Genomic DNA, 16,217 nt, shown 5'->3' with positions numbered 1-16,217 from the left:
GTGCAGAGGCCCAGGTACTTGGGCCATCTTCCACTGCTTTCCCAGGCTATTAGCAGGGAACTGGACTGGAAGTGGAACAGCTGGGACATGAACTGGTGCCCATATGGGATACCAGCATGCAGACAGCAGCTTAACCTGCTACACCTCAATGCCAGCCCTGCATTTCACATCGTTTAAGCAGTTATTTCACGAAACAACTTGTGCTGTTTAAAAAGGCTGCTTATATAGGTTATACTGAAAGAAAAAGTTCAAACATGTAGCATTCTGATTAATACAGTTATAAATCTGTTATCAGTACTGAGCTTCAATAGAAAAGAAAGAAGCTCACCAATCTAGCTCTCCTGACTTAGGTTAATTAAGATTGTCAGTAAGTTTCACAAAACTAAAATGTACGACATTGATGAGTAAGTCTTCATCCTTAATGACAGCCCTTTTTTAATTGGGTCTGTGAATGTTACTTTTTAGTAAAGTTAAAGTCAAAAGGAAATCCTGTTTCTCAAGTTGCTCAGCACTTAAGTCCGGGCGAGGAATGGCGAGGAAACTGCGTTCACATACTGTCTCCAGGGCTGAGGCCACCATTTCCTCTTCTTTGTGGGACTGAAGCTCAATTACCATGACGCCACTGTCAAAAACTCGGAGCCTGGAAACCAGAGATGCCAGAACAAGTCATCTAGGATATTCAACCGCTAAAGAGAAGCACTTCTTTTTACTTTCTTCTATGCTCAGGTGTGAGGGCAACGGTGACCACAAGCAACTATGGCAAAACTAAAAAGCTCATGAATAAAATTATGAACTAGATTCTACATGCTAAATAAAGACTGCTTAGCTCCTTTTTTTTAAGTATAAGGAAAATACATTTCACAGCTAACTACTACATTCTAAGCCCTCCAGGACTGACACAAAAGGTCTAAGAGGGGCTGGTTGTTCTGCCCTCCTGGGAGGAACCCATGGTCTTTTCTCCAAGGGTAAACTTGGCCATGCTCCCCTGTCCACCCTGTGTGGGACCGTGGTTCCACAGAGTAGCTCCTGTGGAGCTTCCTTTACCTGACGGGTAACTTCAGCGATTCCAGCATCTTGCAGGCATTCACTAAATCTTCCGGTGACAACAACTAATGGAAAAAAAAGTCCACTGCAAATCAGCACAGTGATGCTGTATAATTGTAAACACCACTAAAACAAAAGAGGAAATCAAAAGACCATTCATCAAGGATTTGAAATGACTTAATTACTACAGGAGCCTAAGACTTCTATTCACTAAAGCAGTGCTATCCAAAGGGATATAATGCAGGTCACATACGTAATTTTATATTTTTCAGTAGTCACGTTAAAAAAAAAAAGTAAAACCAGGTGAAATTAATTTGAATGCATAAATTTCTATTAAAATTCAATAATTACTTGCCGGCGCCGCAGCTCACTAGGCTAATCCTCTGCCTTGTAGCGCCGGCACACCGGGTTCTAGTCCCGGTCGGGGCACCGGATTCTGTCCTGGTTGCCCCTCTTCCAGGCCAGCTCTCTGCTGTGGCCAGGGAGTGCAGTGGAGAATGGTCCAAGTACTTGGGCCCTGCACCCCATGGGAGACCAGGATAAGTACCTGGCTCCTGCCATTGGATCAGCGTGGTGCGCCGGCCGCAGCACGCCAGCCACGGCGGCCATTGGAGGGTGAACCAACGGCAAAGGAAGACCTTTCTCTCTGTCTCTCTGTCCACTCTGCCTGTCAAAAAAAAAAAAAAAATTCATTAATTACTACAAAAATGATTAATGATAGAGCTATTTAACATTTTTTATGGAAAGTCTTCCAGAGGTAGAGTGTGCTTTACACTTGCAGCACATCTCATCTGGATTTACTACATTTCAGGTTCACAACTGTCACATGTAGCTGGTGGAAAGCACAGCCTTAAGGGGTCAGCACAGTGCCACAGTGATGAGCACAGCTGTGACTCACAGAGGATGCTCCAAAGCCAGCCATGGCTGAGTCCAAATCTGTCAAACCACTGTCTTTGGCTGTGGCCTTGGTCAAGTTATTGAATCTAAGTCTCCACTGTCTCATCCCCAAATTATCCCTCAGATAGAGATATTGAAAAAGAACTACCTCACGAATTACGGAGAACGTAAACAAGGCACTGCGAGCAGGGGTGTGAAGGGGCAATGAGAACTGAGAGTCAGCCTCTGGTGCACACCCAGAGGAGTGGCTCTTCCCCGCTTCCCTTCTGCAGGAGCTCTAGGGCTGTGCCCAATCCCAGGGTTAACTACTGCGAAGAAAGGGCTTCCTGCATGACCTCATCCATCACAGCCCACACACACAGCGTCAGAGCTCAGGGTCTCACTCAGTCCAAACCCTGCTGTTAAAGGTAAGAAAGCTGGAGGTTAAGTGAGCTGCTCAGGGTCACTCAGCAAATCACCGGCAAAATGAGAACAAAATCCACCTCCTAGATCCCAGGGCAGTGCTCTTTTCCCTATATCAAACTGCTTCCTAAAGCAGTGTCGACGCTCACAACTGTTCCTCAAATTGTAGTCACCATAGGAGAATTTCCATTATATAGCAAGAAAGTCTAGATTTATTTAAGAGTATCTAAAGATTCCAGTCTTACTTCCATTCCTCGAGCCCGGTTTACTAAACAGTACACCTCTGTGAGTGACATTATTCCTCCTCGTTCCTGTTAAAATACGAAATAAAAAAAGTGTTACAATTAGCACCAGCTAGCATTTTTTTAAAGTTTATTTATTTATTTGAAAGGCAAAGTAACAAAGAGAGAGGATGACACACACAAACACACACACACAGCACTTCCATATACTAGTTTACTCCTGAAATCTCCACAACAGCCACAGATGGACCAGGCCAAAGCCAGGAGCCAGGAACTCCATCCTGGTCTCCCATACAAATGGCAGGGATTCAAGTACTTCAGCCATCATCTGCTGCCTCCTAGGTTGTGCATTAGCAGGAAACTGCATGGGAAGCAGTCGGACTCAATCCCAGATACTCTGATACGGCCTATGGGCCTCCTTTATGCTTCGCTATTAACATACTGCCTCATGTTTTTTAAGTGTGAAATAGGCTTCTGTTTGTGTTTAAAGAAGTCTTTATTATAGTCATTGAAATATTTGAAGTTAAAATGATGTGATTATCTGGGATGTGCTTTAAAAATAATTTCGGGGCCAGCACTGTGGCATAGTACACTAAACCTCTGCCTGCAGTGCTGGCATCCCATATGGGTGCCGGTTCATGTCCCAGCTGCTCCTCTTCCGATCCAGCTCTCTGCTATGGACTGGGAAAGCTGTGGAAGATAAGTGCTTGGGCCCCTGCACCCACATGGGAGACCTGGAAGAAGCTCCTGGCTTCAGATCAGTGCAGCTGCAGCTGTTGCGACCATTTGGGGAGTGAGCCAGCAGATGGAAGACCTTTCTCTCTGTCTCTCCCTCTCTCTGTAACTCTGCCTCTCAATTAAATAAATCAGTCTTTTACAAAAATAATAATTTTGAGTTGAGGTTGCTTTATAGATGAAGCTAGATGACAGGCACTTAAGATTCCTTATACTATTTTGGCATATGCTTGAAAAATTTTGTATTATGGAATTATTAACAGTATACTATACATTATTAAAGACTAGATTTTTTTGGAAATATATCTAGAGGAAAATCATACATAAATTTCCTTTTGAAGACAAGAAAAATTTCATATCAAACAAATTTAGAAAATTATAAATATATGAAATGGAAACCAAAAGCTACTTAGTAGATTACAAAGACTCATTAATATAACTACACTGAATTAATTTAAACATTCTTGAAAGAAAACATGTCAGTTGATAATAACTGCATCATGGAAAGAGTTATGCTCTTGTGAAGATCTCTGATGACGCAGACATAACTTGACAGCTTTGAAAGTACACTTAGGTTTGGTGTTTACCTCTAAAGGCGCCTGTAATATTCCAGCCAGCTGTTTAGCCAGCTGCATGTGGTACTGTGTGCCAGAGCCATAGGTTTCCCTGGTAACTGGGTTGGCTATTCCCATGCTCAGCAAGTAGGATTTAAACCTGATGGTCTAAAACAAGAGAGAAGATGCACAGAAAAACTATCACAATTAATTCCTCTACCCAGACACCTGATATCTTGCCATCATGAATTTCAATTCTCCTCAGTTATTTCTATACACCCATTCAACTATAAAGGAGCAAATTTCTAGTAGTTCCTTGCAGAAATAAATACTGTTCTCCCTTTTACTATCCTGTTCTCAATTACTTCATAAGTTTGGTGGGAAAAGAGATGCAGACACTAACTATGCTATAGTTAATGCCAATCAAATGATTAGAGCCATAAACTTAGAAAGCAAAATTGCTATGACCACACTATAGACAAATTTACCAAGACAGCAAATTTAGGGATATATGAAAAACAGCCACCGCTTTCACAGTTCAGTATCTCTCTTTTCTATATTCCAAGGAAAGGTACAGAAGTAACCTTTAATCCTACTACAAAGAAAAGGATTCTTATGATTGACTTTAACTTATTTTAAATTTTCACATATCCTCAAACTCTAAAAGAAATGCACTACCAATTAAGAAAGCAAACTGGTAAACCACAAAAACACTGCACTACTTCTATAATTAGCTTCTAATGCCTTAAAAAAAAAAAAAGAACCTATTTACCTCATCTTCTGTGATATCACCTTGTTTGTCTTTAATTTTATTAGCAATTGATTTTGATAACTCCACCATTTCTTTAGCCTGTCAAAAGGAAAGCACAGACTGAAAAGAAATAATGTCCCAAAAGGATCAGCTAACACATAATTTCAAGATGTATCACAACTGGTATGAATTAACAGGCATAAATGACATACCTTGATCATCAGCTTGCTGAGGTCTTCAAAAGCCTGAAATGAGAAATCAATTTCTGTTGGAAAGGCTTTAAAGACATAAAGCATCATCCGTGTTCTTCCATATAATGAAAATACATCAAATTTTCTTACAAATACCAATTTATTCATAAAATATTTACACTAGTAATGAATCTCTTTTATTATAAAAATTCAGTTTAGCAAGAAGCCATACATTTTCCAAAACAACTGCAAAGAAAAAACTTCAAGTTTTCAAGGAGAAAATAGTTATTATTGATTAAACAAACAAAAGAAACATAAGCAATGATTCAGAAAATATCATTTACTGGCATATGATACAAGTAAAAAAAAATTCTTTTGGGGCTAGTGTCGTGGTATAGTAGATTAAACCTCCCCCTGTGACACCAGCATTCTATATGAGCACCGGTTTGAGTCCCAGCTGCTCCACTTTCCATCTAGCTCTCTGCTAATGTGCCTGGGCACCTGCCTACCCATATGGAAAATTCAAATGGAGTTCCAGACTCCTGGCTTTGGCCTGGTTCAGACCTGACCATTGTGGTCGCTTGGGGAGTGAACCAGTGAATGGAAGATCTCTCTTTCTCTAACTCTGCCTTACCAATGAACAAAATAAATATTTTAAAATAAATCTTTCACTAGTTTCTATTAAAATAATTTCCTCACAGGAGGTGAAGAGTCCACAGCATTAGCAAGCTTGTCTTGTTGAAAACATAGTACATAGCTGCAGAAAGACTTCTGTGGGCACACTTTTGGCTTCAATAATAGGTACGATTTAACTGAAACAGTAGGCTGCACTTCTGAATTTAAACACTTGATACTTATAGCTTTGGGTATCCTGGACATCAGATAAGAAAAGCATTCATATATCACCAAAACGATTCTCAAGAAAAGCCATCAATTGTTTGATTTTCTACAATAACCATACAATTCAAAGGCATTTCAAACTTAATCAGACATGTTTCCAGTAAATTATTTCAAGTTACCAAAAATACACTACCAGTGCAGAATGTCTTGACTAATTGATGTGCACAGAAGTTATTTTTTTAATCAATTAAACAACCTGCCCTTAATTGAAACCTCAGTCTACACGGTGCTCTGATACACACAACAGGGCTGTGATCAGCTTATGCCCATCTGCAGGGAAGTGCCTTCCATCTGCAAAAGGACTTTGTTAAAAGAATAGAGTGCAGTGCAAGATTCTACGTACAACTCACCAAGGCTAATCCTGAAAACAAAGGAGAATGTGCACACACCTAACAGGAATTTCCTCAGATAAACAAAAGGCTTAACACTGGGTTCTTATCAGCCACAGCCAGCAGATGCAGGAAGCCCTTTGTGGGAAACTGTGGGCACCAGCTCTGAAACTAAGTCAACTGCAACATTTAAATGGAGGGCAAATCATACACCAACCTAGTTTTGAAAAATAAAACACAGCGTTTTACACAGTTAGCTTTTTTACTGTGAATATATAAAGCATCAATAGATTTCTTTTATCAGTATAAAGAAAACTAAGACATTTTTATATGGTAAACTGCTTCATTTATTATATTTGTATTTTCACTGAAATGCTACCATAATAGTGAGTCTACATACAATACATAAGTTAGTCCTTTATGGTCAGTAAAAAAATATTTCAGTGCCTTGGGATTATTTATAAAATATTTTAAGTAATTATAAAATACAAACCAAAGTTTCTATACTTCTTTTATTATTCTAAATTTTACAATTAGCCAATTATCAAAAAAAATGGGTATTGTGGCCCAATGGGTTAAGCCATCGCCTGTGATGTCAGCATCCAGTATGAGCTCTGGTTTGAGCCCTGTTCCAACTCCATGCCAATGCACCTTGGAAAGCAGAAAGTTTCTCATCCTTATGAGAAACTCTGACGGGAGTTCCAGGTTTCTCATTATAATTTTTTTTTAAATGGGCAGCGAGGCCACCATTGTGGTGTAGTGCATAAAGCTACCACCTGTGACTCAGGCATCCCATTATGGGCGTCAGTTCAAGTCTCAGCTGCTCTACTTCGAATCCAGCTCCCTACTAATATGCTTGGGAAAGCAACAGAAGATGGCTCAAGTGCTTGGGCTCCTGTACCCACAAGGGAGACCTGTAAGAATCTCCTAGCTCCTGGTTTCGGCATGGCCCAGCACTGGCCATTGCAGCCACTTGGGGAGAGAACCAGCAGATGGAAGATCCTTCTCCTACTGCAACTCTTTCAGATATATAAATCAATCTTTAAAAAAAGGCAGAAAAGGGCCGGCGCCGTGGTTCAATAGGCTAATCCTCCGCCTTGTGGCGCCGGCACACCGGGTTCTAGTCCCGGTCAGGGCGCCGGATTCTGTCCCAGATGCCCCTCTTTCAGGCCAGCTCTCTGCTGTGGCCAGGGAGTGCAGTGGAGGATGGCCCAAGTGCTTGGGCCCTGCACCCACATGGGAGACCAGGAGAAGCACCTGGCTCCTGGCTTCGGATCAGTGCAGTGCGCCAGCCGCAGCGCGGCGGCCATTGGAGGGTGAACCAACGGCAAAGGAAGACCTTTCTCTCTGTCTTTTTCTCTCACTGTCCACTCTGCCTGTCAAAAAAAAAAAAAAAAAAAAAAAAAAAGGCAGAAAAACTACCTACAATAAAAACAAAATAGGTACATACATACGTCCATTATATAATTTTATCTACAGAACTTTGGACTCCTCTATCATACCCATAGTCAAATTTTCACTCCAATTTAGAAAAAAATGCCATTTGTTTGAAAACCATGGACTATTCTAAGCTTACAGCATTTCTTACTGACTTCCAATCACTACTTTGGTTATTTGCTTCAGTAACTATTAATATATTCTTGAGGGTCCAGCACTGTGGCGTAGTGGGTAGTCAATGCCTGCAGTGCCAGCATCCCATATGGGTGCTGGTTCGAGTCCTGGCTGTTCCACTTTTGATCCAGCTCTCTGTTAATATGCCTGGGAAAGCAGTGGAAGATGGCCCAAGTCCTTGGGCCCCATAAGAAGCTCCAGGCTCCTGGCTTTTTATCAGCCCAGCTCTGGTCATTGTGGACATTTGGGAGTGAACCAGCAGATGGAAGACCTCTCTCTCTCTCTCTCTCTCTTTGCCTCTGCCTGCCTATAACTCTGCCTTTCAAATAAATGAAATAATTTTTGGTTTCAATACTCTTTGATTCTGTGCCTTTGCATGTCCCGTTCGCTCTACCTGGGTTCATCTTATCCCTATTGGTCATAGAGTAGCAGCTGCTCATCTTTCAGACTTTGAGTTCCAAGTTCCTGCTGTAATCAAGGATTCTCTGTTATTTGTCCTTGCTACAGGACACAAAATGTAGACAGTGCCTGCTCACCTGCCTACACCTAGTGCATCCCTGCAGTACCAGCAGCATTCTGGGCAAGGACTGGCACAGAGCAGAGGGCAAAGGCTATCTGGTGAATGAATCAGTAATCTGCACGAGAGGACAATGCTTGTGTAGAATCCTTTCAGTTGTGGACCCAGTGAAACTTAACTGAAATACATTAAGAAAGGCATTTTGAACATAACACCAAGTCAGTAAGGCAGCTTTCATAAAAGAAATATAACACAAACACTACTTTATGCCATCTCCAAAAGTATCAACACAAAGTGAGATGACAAGATGGTTGCTGACAGTGACAACACTACCTACCTGGGGTGCTGTGGCATACTGTGAATTTGCCTATAAATCAGGAGACCTGAATTCTCATACCCCTTGTTATAATCTAGTCACTCTGAGACAGTTTCTTTTCTGGGTAATAAGAACCCTTTTATGGGAACAGAAGATTCATGAAGATGGTAACTATGGCAGTATAGCTTTTGAATCTCTCCAAATCACAACATAAAAACAGGGCATAAGGTGGGCATTTGGCACAACAATTAAGCTGCTACCTGGGACACAAGCACCCTATCTCAAGCATCCTGCTCCTGATTCCAGGTTCCTGCTAACACACACCCACACACCCTGGGAGGCAGGTGACGACTCAAGCATGTGGGTCCCTGCCACTCAGGTGGAAGACCTGGGTTGAATTCTGCATTCCTGGCTTCAGCTTGGCCCAGCCCCAGCTGCTGTGGGAATTTGGGGAGTGAACCAACATACAGAAATCTCTTGGTCTCTGTCTCTCAAATAAATAAATAATTTTCAATTAATTAATATGACTATTTTTTAAAAATCCAGCAAAACTGGCTTTCATATATGAAGAACACAAATATACCAGATATAGGGACTATCGGGACCATGAGCATTTCCTAAAACTTCCACTAAAGAATGAGCTTCAGAAAACCAAAATTACCATGGGGAGATCACCCTAAGCAATGGAGGTCTCCAGCACAATATTTACTTATAAAACTGAGGCTAACAAGAGCTGGGGTAAAGAGTGTGCAGTGGCTGAACACTCACACAGTGCAGATAGAACTCATGTATTTTTTAAGCACACAGAGAATAAAAAAAAACATGGAAAAAAAATTTTTTAGCTGTTTTAGTAATTATTCACCACTACCCTTGCCAAAGGGACTAAATATGAACCTGACCAAGCCTCTGGATCCAGCCGCCAATTTGAAGGAAATACACAAGACCAAAGAACATACAGAACTTCACCAAAAATACACAATCAGCAAAACCTACATTATGAGCACTAAATAGCTCACGTGCCCTTGGTTCTTCATCAGCAATCTTTACTTTCAATTACTGAGCCCAGAATAGGTATTCACTAGCTACTTGAAATTTAGATTTTCTTTGACTAACATACATCCTTGAAATTTTCTGAACAGTTCCCATCAAATAAATGAAAGCACTTTCAGATTAGGGATGCTCAACTACTAAAGTCTATGCAAATATTCCAAAATCTGGGGAAAAAATTGAAATCTAAAATACTTGTAGTTCTAAGCATTTTGAATAATGGGTACTCAATCTGTATTTAAAAAAAAAAAAAGAATTCCTTCATAGCATCATTTCAGAAAAAAAAAAAAAGACTATGGGCTGGGCGTTTGGCACAGTGATTTTTTAAAGATGCCATTTGGGGAACACACATCCAATACTGGAATGCCTGATTTATGTTCTGGCTAATCCACTTCCAATACACCTTCCTACTAACATGCACCTGGGAGGCAACAGGTAATGGCTCAAGTACTTGGGGTTCCTGCCAACCATGTGGGAGACCTCTATTGATTTCCAGGCTCCTGGCTTCAGCCTTGCCTAGTCCTAGCATTTGGGAAGTAAACCAATGGATGGAAGATCTCTCCCCATTCTGTCAGCCTGTCTCTGTCATCTCTCTCCCTCTCTCTCTCTCCCTCTCTCTTCCTCTCTGCTTTCTAAATAAAAATAATTTTTTAAACTTCAAGACTATTTTTATACAAATAGAGAAAAATCACTGATGTTTTGATGTTTTAACTAATTACAAAATCTAATGCATTTTCTTCTTTTTTTTTAAAGACTTCCACTGGATGGAAGACTTCTCCCTCTCTCTGCCTCCTCTCTCAGTGTAACTCTTTCAAATAAATAAATAAATCAGAGAGAGAGAGAGAGAGAGAGAGGTGTTCCATTGGCTGGTTCACTCCCCAAGTGGCCACAAAGGCTGGAACTGCGCCAATCCAAAGCCAGGAGCCAGGAGCTTCTTCCGGGTCTCCCACACGGATGCAGGGGCCCAACATCTACTGCTTTCCCAAGCCATAGCAGAGAGCTGGATTGGAAGTGTAGCAGCCGGGTCTTGAACCGGCGCCCAAATGGGATGCCAGCACTGCAGGTGGCAGCTTTACCCGCTATGCCACAGCGCCAACCCCTACTGCATTTTCTAGTGTTCTTTCCCCTTCACTTGAATTCCGTCATACATGATGAAGCTTCAGAACCACTGTAGTAATGTACATGCTCACAGCTGTCTCCTATTAGAAATGAGAGCTGACTGACTTCAACATGACTGGGCTCCACACTGTCATCAGCATAAAAATGCATGCTGTCTGGCCTGGGACACTGACCAGAGAACAGCATCTTCCTCTCAACTAAGTTCATCAAACTTTCAAAATAATTATTCCCATTAAAAGTGTCCTCCAATCAATTCCACCTAGACTTTAAAATTTATATACAACACCCAATGGTGTTTTTTGACAGAAAAAAATTTGTATTTCTTTTAGAAAAAGCTGTTAAAAGATGTTTGGTTGAATTATGCCAACTTGAGGTAGACTTGTTAAACAGGAAATGGTGTAGCTCCATGTAAACTAAATATTTTACAAATTACAATACAGAATTAGTCACAGTTGTATCTAAAAGAATAAACAGAACAGCTGAAAAAGATGGTTGACCAGTTCTTGTCTACCTCAGAAATGTTTTTGTCCGTTTCTTTTCTTTTTTCTTCCAGTTTCCTTTCAATACCTACAATTCCTACAGCCCTTATTCTTCCTGGCTGGAAAACAAAAAGCAGAAAATAAAACGTACAAAATGAAAAGGAAACAAAATCTTTTATAACACACCACATTGTGTTTTCAAGGCTGGGAAAGGAACCACAAAGAACTGAAGGGAACAGCACACAATTACATCCACACTTCCCTCCAAAACATGGGTTTCTTCTGTACCTAATGACCTTCAAATCATTAAAGACAAACTGAACTTACAGTGAATGGCATGTTGCTTTTTAAAAATTTTAGATATAAATTTGTTGATTTTTGTTGTTTGGCAAGCTATCATGTAGCAGATAATCCATAAAGTCTTACTGTATAAAAGGTTGTACTGAAAACTTTGGTACTTGCCACTTATTATTCACACTCCTTCCACATTTCTGAATGCCTGTCCATAGTTACTGATGTAGACTGGGTCCTGTGACTCAAAATACCATTGGTCTGTTTGGGGCTGGTTCTACAGTCATAGAGTCTTTTTCTTTCTGATATAAGTACAGAGTTGAAAATACCAGATAAGCAGTTTTTAAAAATACCTGGGGTCCTCTACTTGTTTGTAATGACTGGGAAACTGGCATATTCTCCCATCTTCTCTGTATCATCTCCTCTGATAAACGCCTGTGAAACTGTTAAACAAATACATTTTAAATGATAAAATTTGGCTGTGGCAGCTTCATACAAATCATTGGTCATATTTCTCCAGTATAAAGATCTGTTCAGTCATTTGCAAAAAGCCCAAGATTCTCACAGACATCAAAGGAAATCAAAGGAAGTTCTTTTCTAGGAACAACTTCAGAAATCAAAAGAAAAAAACAAAAAGGAACTGACTTACTGTATAAAGAGGGTTATTCTCAACAGAGATGAGTGACAATGAAATAAATAGACTTACTTTAAACAATCCTGCACATGTGGATTGTTTTCAATCAGTAGTAAAACAGACACAGTGCCAGGAAAAATATACAACCATTTTCCGTGAAGGAAGTAGAGAATAATTTGTCCAGCTAAAATTTGGAGCCAAAATTTAGGGCCAAAACATGCCTATATTCACAAAAAATCAAACATATTTTTAATCTCAATGATAATGACTTCAGTCACTATTTGCTTGGTAGCAACTATGGGAGAAGCACTCAATGAAGAGCTGTAGAAAAGAATTACAAAAATCGTTTCTGAAATTGATGGGGAAATGAACATAAACTCATAAATGTCTTAAGTACACTTATACAGTGATTTTGTAAGTAGAATATATAAATTACTGTAATGCAGAATAAGTACTTATGTGATTAGATTTGTATGGAGTTAATCAAGCTAGACTGCCTGATTTAATGTTAGTGAGCTTTCCAACACTGTGGTATTTTTTTGGAATTTTTTTAATTTATATTTTATTTTATTTAATGAACATAAATTTCCAAAGTACAGCTTATGGATTACAATAGCTTCCCCCCCATAACTTCCCTCCCACCCACAACACTCCCCTCTCCCACTCCCTCTCCCCTTCAATTCACATCAAGATTAATTTTCAATTATCTTTATATAGAGATCAATTTAGCATATATTAAGTAAAGATTTCAACAGTTTGCACCCACACAGAAACACAAAGTGTAAAATACTATTTGAGTACTAGTTATAGCATTAATTAAACACCTAGGAGTAATTGTGTATTAATTACAGAGTTCAACCAATAGTTTTAAGTAGAACATAAAAAATACTAAAAGGGTAAAGTATTAAGTTCTTTTTTTCTTTTTTTTTGTTATATAGTTTTTTTTTTAATTTAATAAATGTGAATTTACAAAGTACAATTTTTGTATTGTTGTGGCTCCCCCCTCCAACCTCCCTCCCTCCCGCGGCCCTCCCCTCTCCCACTGCCTCTCCCATCCCGCCATTCATCGAGTTTCATTTTCAATTACCTTCATATAATGAAGATCAACTTAGTATATACTAAGCAAGGATTTCAACAGGCTGCACTCACACAACCGCACAAGGTATAGGGTATTGTTCGACTAGTAGTGTTGTTTTTAAGTTTCATAGTAGAACACATTAAGGACAGAGATCCAACATGGGGAGCATGTACCCAGTGACTCCCGTTGTTGATTTAACAATTGGCACTCTTATTTATGACGTCAGCAATCACCCAAGACTCTTGCTATGAGCTGTCTAGGCTATGGAAGCCCCTTGAGTTCACCAACTCTGAACTTGTTTAGTCAAGGCCGTATCACAGTGGAGGTTCCTTCCTCCCTTCAGAGAAAGGCGCCTTTCTCCTTGATGGCCTGTTCCTTCTGCTGGAGTCTTGTTCACCAGGATCTTTCATTTAGATTGTTTTTTGCCACCGTGTCATGGCTTTCCATGCCTGTGAGACTCTCATGGACCTTTTAGCCAGATCCGAATGTCCCAAGGGTTGATTCTAAGGCAGGAGTGCTGCCATTCTATGAGTCTGCTGTGCCAACACTGTGGTATTTTAAAATTTACCTTCATTATACAAGGATGCTTTTAAAAATTCATGGTAAATGAAATTAAAAGGTTAATTTTACTTTCATGCAAAATATTTTGAAACCCATGTTTCAAAACCCATGTTTACTTCATAGTATGCATTTTCCATAAACTTTTGGAAGCACTTTTATATGTATGGATTTAAAAATTTTTTCAACAAAATGAACTTCTCTTTTAATTCAGTTGTGCACAAACTTTTTCAAGTACCTCATGCTCTATGCCATTAACCAAGCTACACCTTTGAAAATTCTACTAGCAGCCAAGTGGCATTTATAGCCACAGCTTCCTCCACCCAACAACACCCCTGCTTTCTGCTCCCAGTGAAACCCAAACTTCATATTCTCCACTTTCTGATAGGACTTAAGATTCAACAAAGACCTTATTTTTAAAATACGGTGAGACCCAGTATGTTGTATAATACTGCTTTCTATTGCCTTAACAAACAACAAAACACATATATGCATGCACACACACATAAATACATATATGCTTGCACACACACACACATGTGTGTGCACCATTTTACTCACACAGAAACTCACCTCAATCTGGCCATGCTCCTTGAAAGAGAGTTTGATGTAGGAGTTCTTACTGCTCTGGAATGGGCCAGGCTCTTTGTTAGAAGGAGCTGGATGAAGATGAACCACTATCTTGGCACTAAAGAAGACCAAATGTAAGGCACTTAATTGCCTTCCAAACATCACTAATTCTGTGTTTATCACTTTTAAAGTATTTTAAAATTCATACAGAAGTAAAGAACACCCTGAAAAGCATATTTTTAAACTTTGTATTAGCTCAATATTAATGAAGGTTTCAAAAATAACTCCATTTAAACTTCTCAGTTATTAACGAAAAATTTCAAGTTAAGTAGCTCTGTCAATTAAATAAAAATATGGTTTAAGAATATAAGTTCAAAATAAAACTGCAAAATTTTAAGAGGTTTAGGGTTAGGGTTTTCTACATACATAGTCAACCCAAGGTTAGAAGAGGGCTTAATATTTATGCCAAAGCAAACTACCTTAGTCATCTGAAAAGCAAAATGTGAAAACACATCTACACAACTGGCCGGCTGATGTTTTATTAAAACTCCATCCAAAACTAACATTCTACAGTGTCATTTATTGGAAAATACCGCTCAATCAACACCATGATCTAAAAGATACCTAACAGCAAAAACAAGTTTCAAAATGCTGCCACTCTAGGAATACAAAACTACCATTATCTTTATGACTACTATTATCTTCTACACTATTAAAAATATGACTGTATTTGTTCAGCTTTATAAGTCTCTTTTCCGCCCTTTTTTCCATCCTGCCCAATAAACAACAATCCTCTATAAAGATTAGGAAAACTAAAGTCAAAATATCCTGGTTACGTACAGTGTTTGCCCTATGATCACTTTATAAATGCGTATAATACTCAATTTTGCTCTGCCTTGTCTGGGCCCATCTGGTTGCCTGAATATCACAGAAAAACTAACACTGTATGTTGGGCCGCTTCAAAGTAGCCAAGGCTGGGGCCAGCACTGTGGTATAGTGGGTAAAGCTGCCACTTGCAGTGCTAGCATCTCAAAAGGGTGCTGGTTTGAATCCTGGCTGCTCCAGTTTCAATCCAGCTCTCTGCTGTAGCCTGAGAAAGCTGTAGAAGATGGCCCAAGTGCTTGGGCTCCTGCACCCACATGGAAGACCCAGAAGAAGCTCCTGGCTTCAAATCGGCACAGCTCTGGCCATTGTGTCCATTTAGGGAGTGAATCAGCGGATGGAAGACTTTTCTCCCTCTGCCTCTAACTCTGCCTTTCAAATAAATAAATAAATCTTAACAATAAAAAAAAAAAAAAAGCCAAGGGTTTGGTTGTAAACTGGAGCCAGTCTTCTAAGGACGTCATCTCATCTACTCCTTTGTGGTGAACATCTTCAGGTCAAGTAAGCAAATGTAAGGGTACCTTAAAAGGCTTGTGGAAATGGAACTGGAAGATTCGTTTGGAGTGAGTGTAGGACACAACAGTTACATCACTGCCTGGGAAGATCACATCTGATATGTAGTGCCTGTTTCAAGTCCCAGCTAGTCTGCTTCTGATCCAGCTTACTGCTAATGTGCACCTTGGGAGCCAGCAGGTGATGGCTCAAATACTTGGATTCCTGGCACCTGCAAGGCAGGCCTGGATTAAGTTCCAGGCTCTTGGCTTTGACCTAATCCAGCCCTATCCAGATGCTGTAGGCATCTGGGGAGTAAACCGACAGGTAAGAGATCTGTGTCTGTGACTCTCTCAAATAAAATGAAAATAAATGAATTTTTATTTTTTTTAAAGATATGTTTACTTTGGTGCACAATACTTTTGAAATCCATGACCAGTTTTTTCATAAAAAGCATTCTCCCTCAATGTTTGAGATATCCTCATAAACTGCACAAGCAGAATCATAGGACTGAAACAGATCATGAAACAGAAAAACTATGACAGTTACAACAAACTGACTGAGTAAAAGCATTTTTG

General features: G+C 39.8%; 1 protein-coding gene across 3 annotated transcripts in view; it reads right to left on the bottom strand.

Annotated features, from left to right (window-relative positions):
- VPS36 (vacuolar protein sorting 36 homolog) overlaps positions 1-16,217 on the bottom strand; it is a 39,370-nt gene that overhangs the window by 3,198 nt on the left and 19,955 nt on the right. For all 3 annotated transcript variants that reach the window (XM_008273890.4, XM_002720741.5, XM_017350294.3), the window contains 9 exons: positions 14,269-14,383; positions 11,779-11,868; positions 11,167-11,253; positions 4,838-4,870; positions 4,647-4,724; positions 3,908-4,042; positions 2,589-2,654; positions 1,045-1,109; positions 556-640 (listed from right to left, as the gene is read on the bottom strand). In XM_008273890.4, coding sequence (XP_008272112.2) covers positions 556-640; positions 1,045-1,109; positions 2,589-2,654; positions 3,908-4,042; positions 4,647-4,724; positions 4,838-4,870; positions 11,167-11,253; positions 11,779-11,868; positions 14,269-14,383 — 754 coding nt within the window. The remainder of the gene's footprint in view (positions 1-555; positions 641-1,044; positions 1,110-2,588; positions 2,655-3,907; positions 4,043-4,646; positions 4,725-4,837; positions 4,871-11,166; positions 11,254-11,778; positions 11,869-14,268; positions 14,384-16,217) is intronic.

This window comes from Oryctolagus cuniculus, chromosome 9 (assembly GCF_964237555.1).
Source record: "Oryctolagus cuniculus chromosome 9, mOryCun1.1, whole genome shotgun sequence".
In the NCBI taxonomy this organism is placed as follows: Eukaryota; Metazoa; Chordata; class Mammalia; order Lagomorpha; family Leporidae; genus Oryctolagus; species Oryctolagus cuniculus.
The sequence above is the reverse complement of the archived record's forward strand: the minus strand, read 5'-3'. Positions and strand labels throughout refer to the sequence as shown.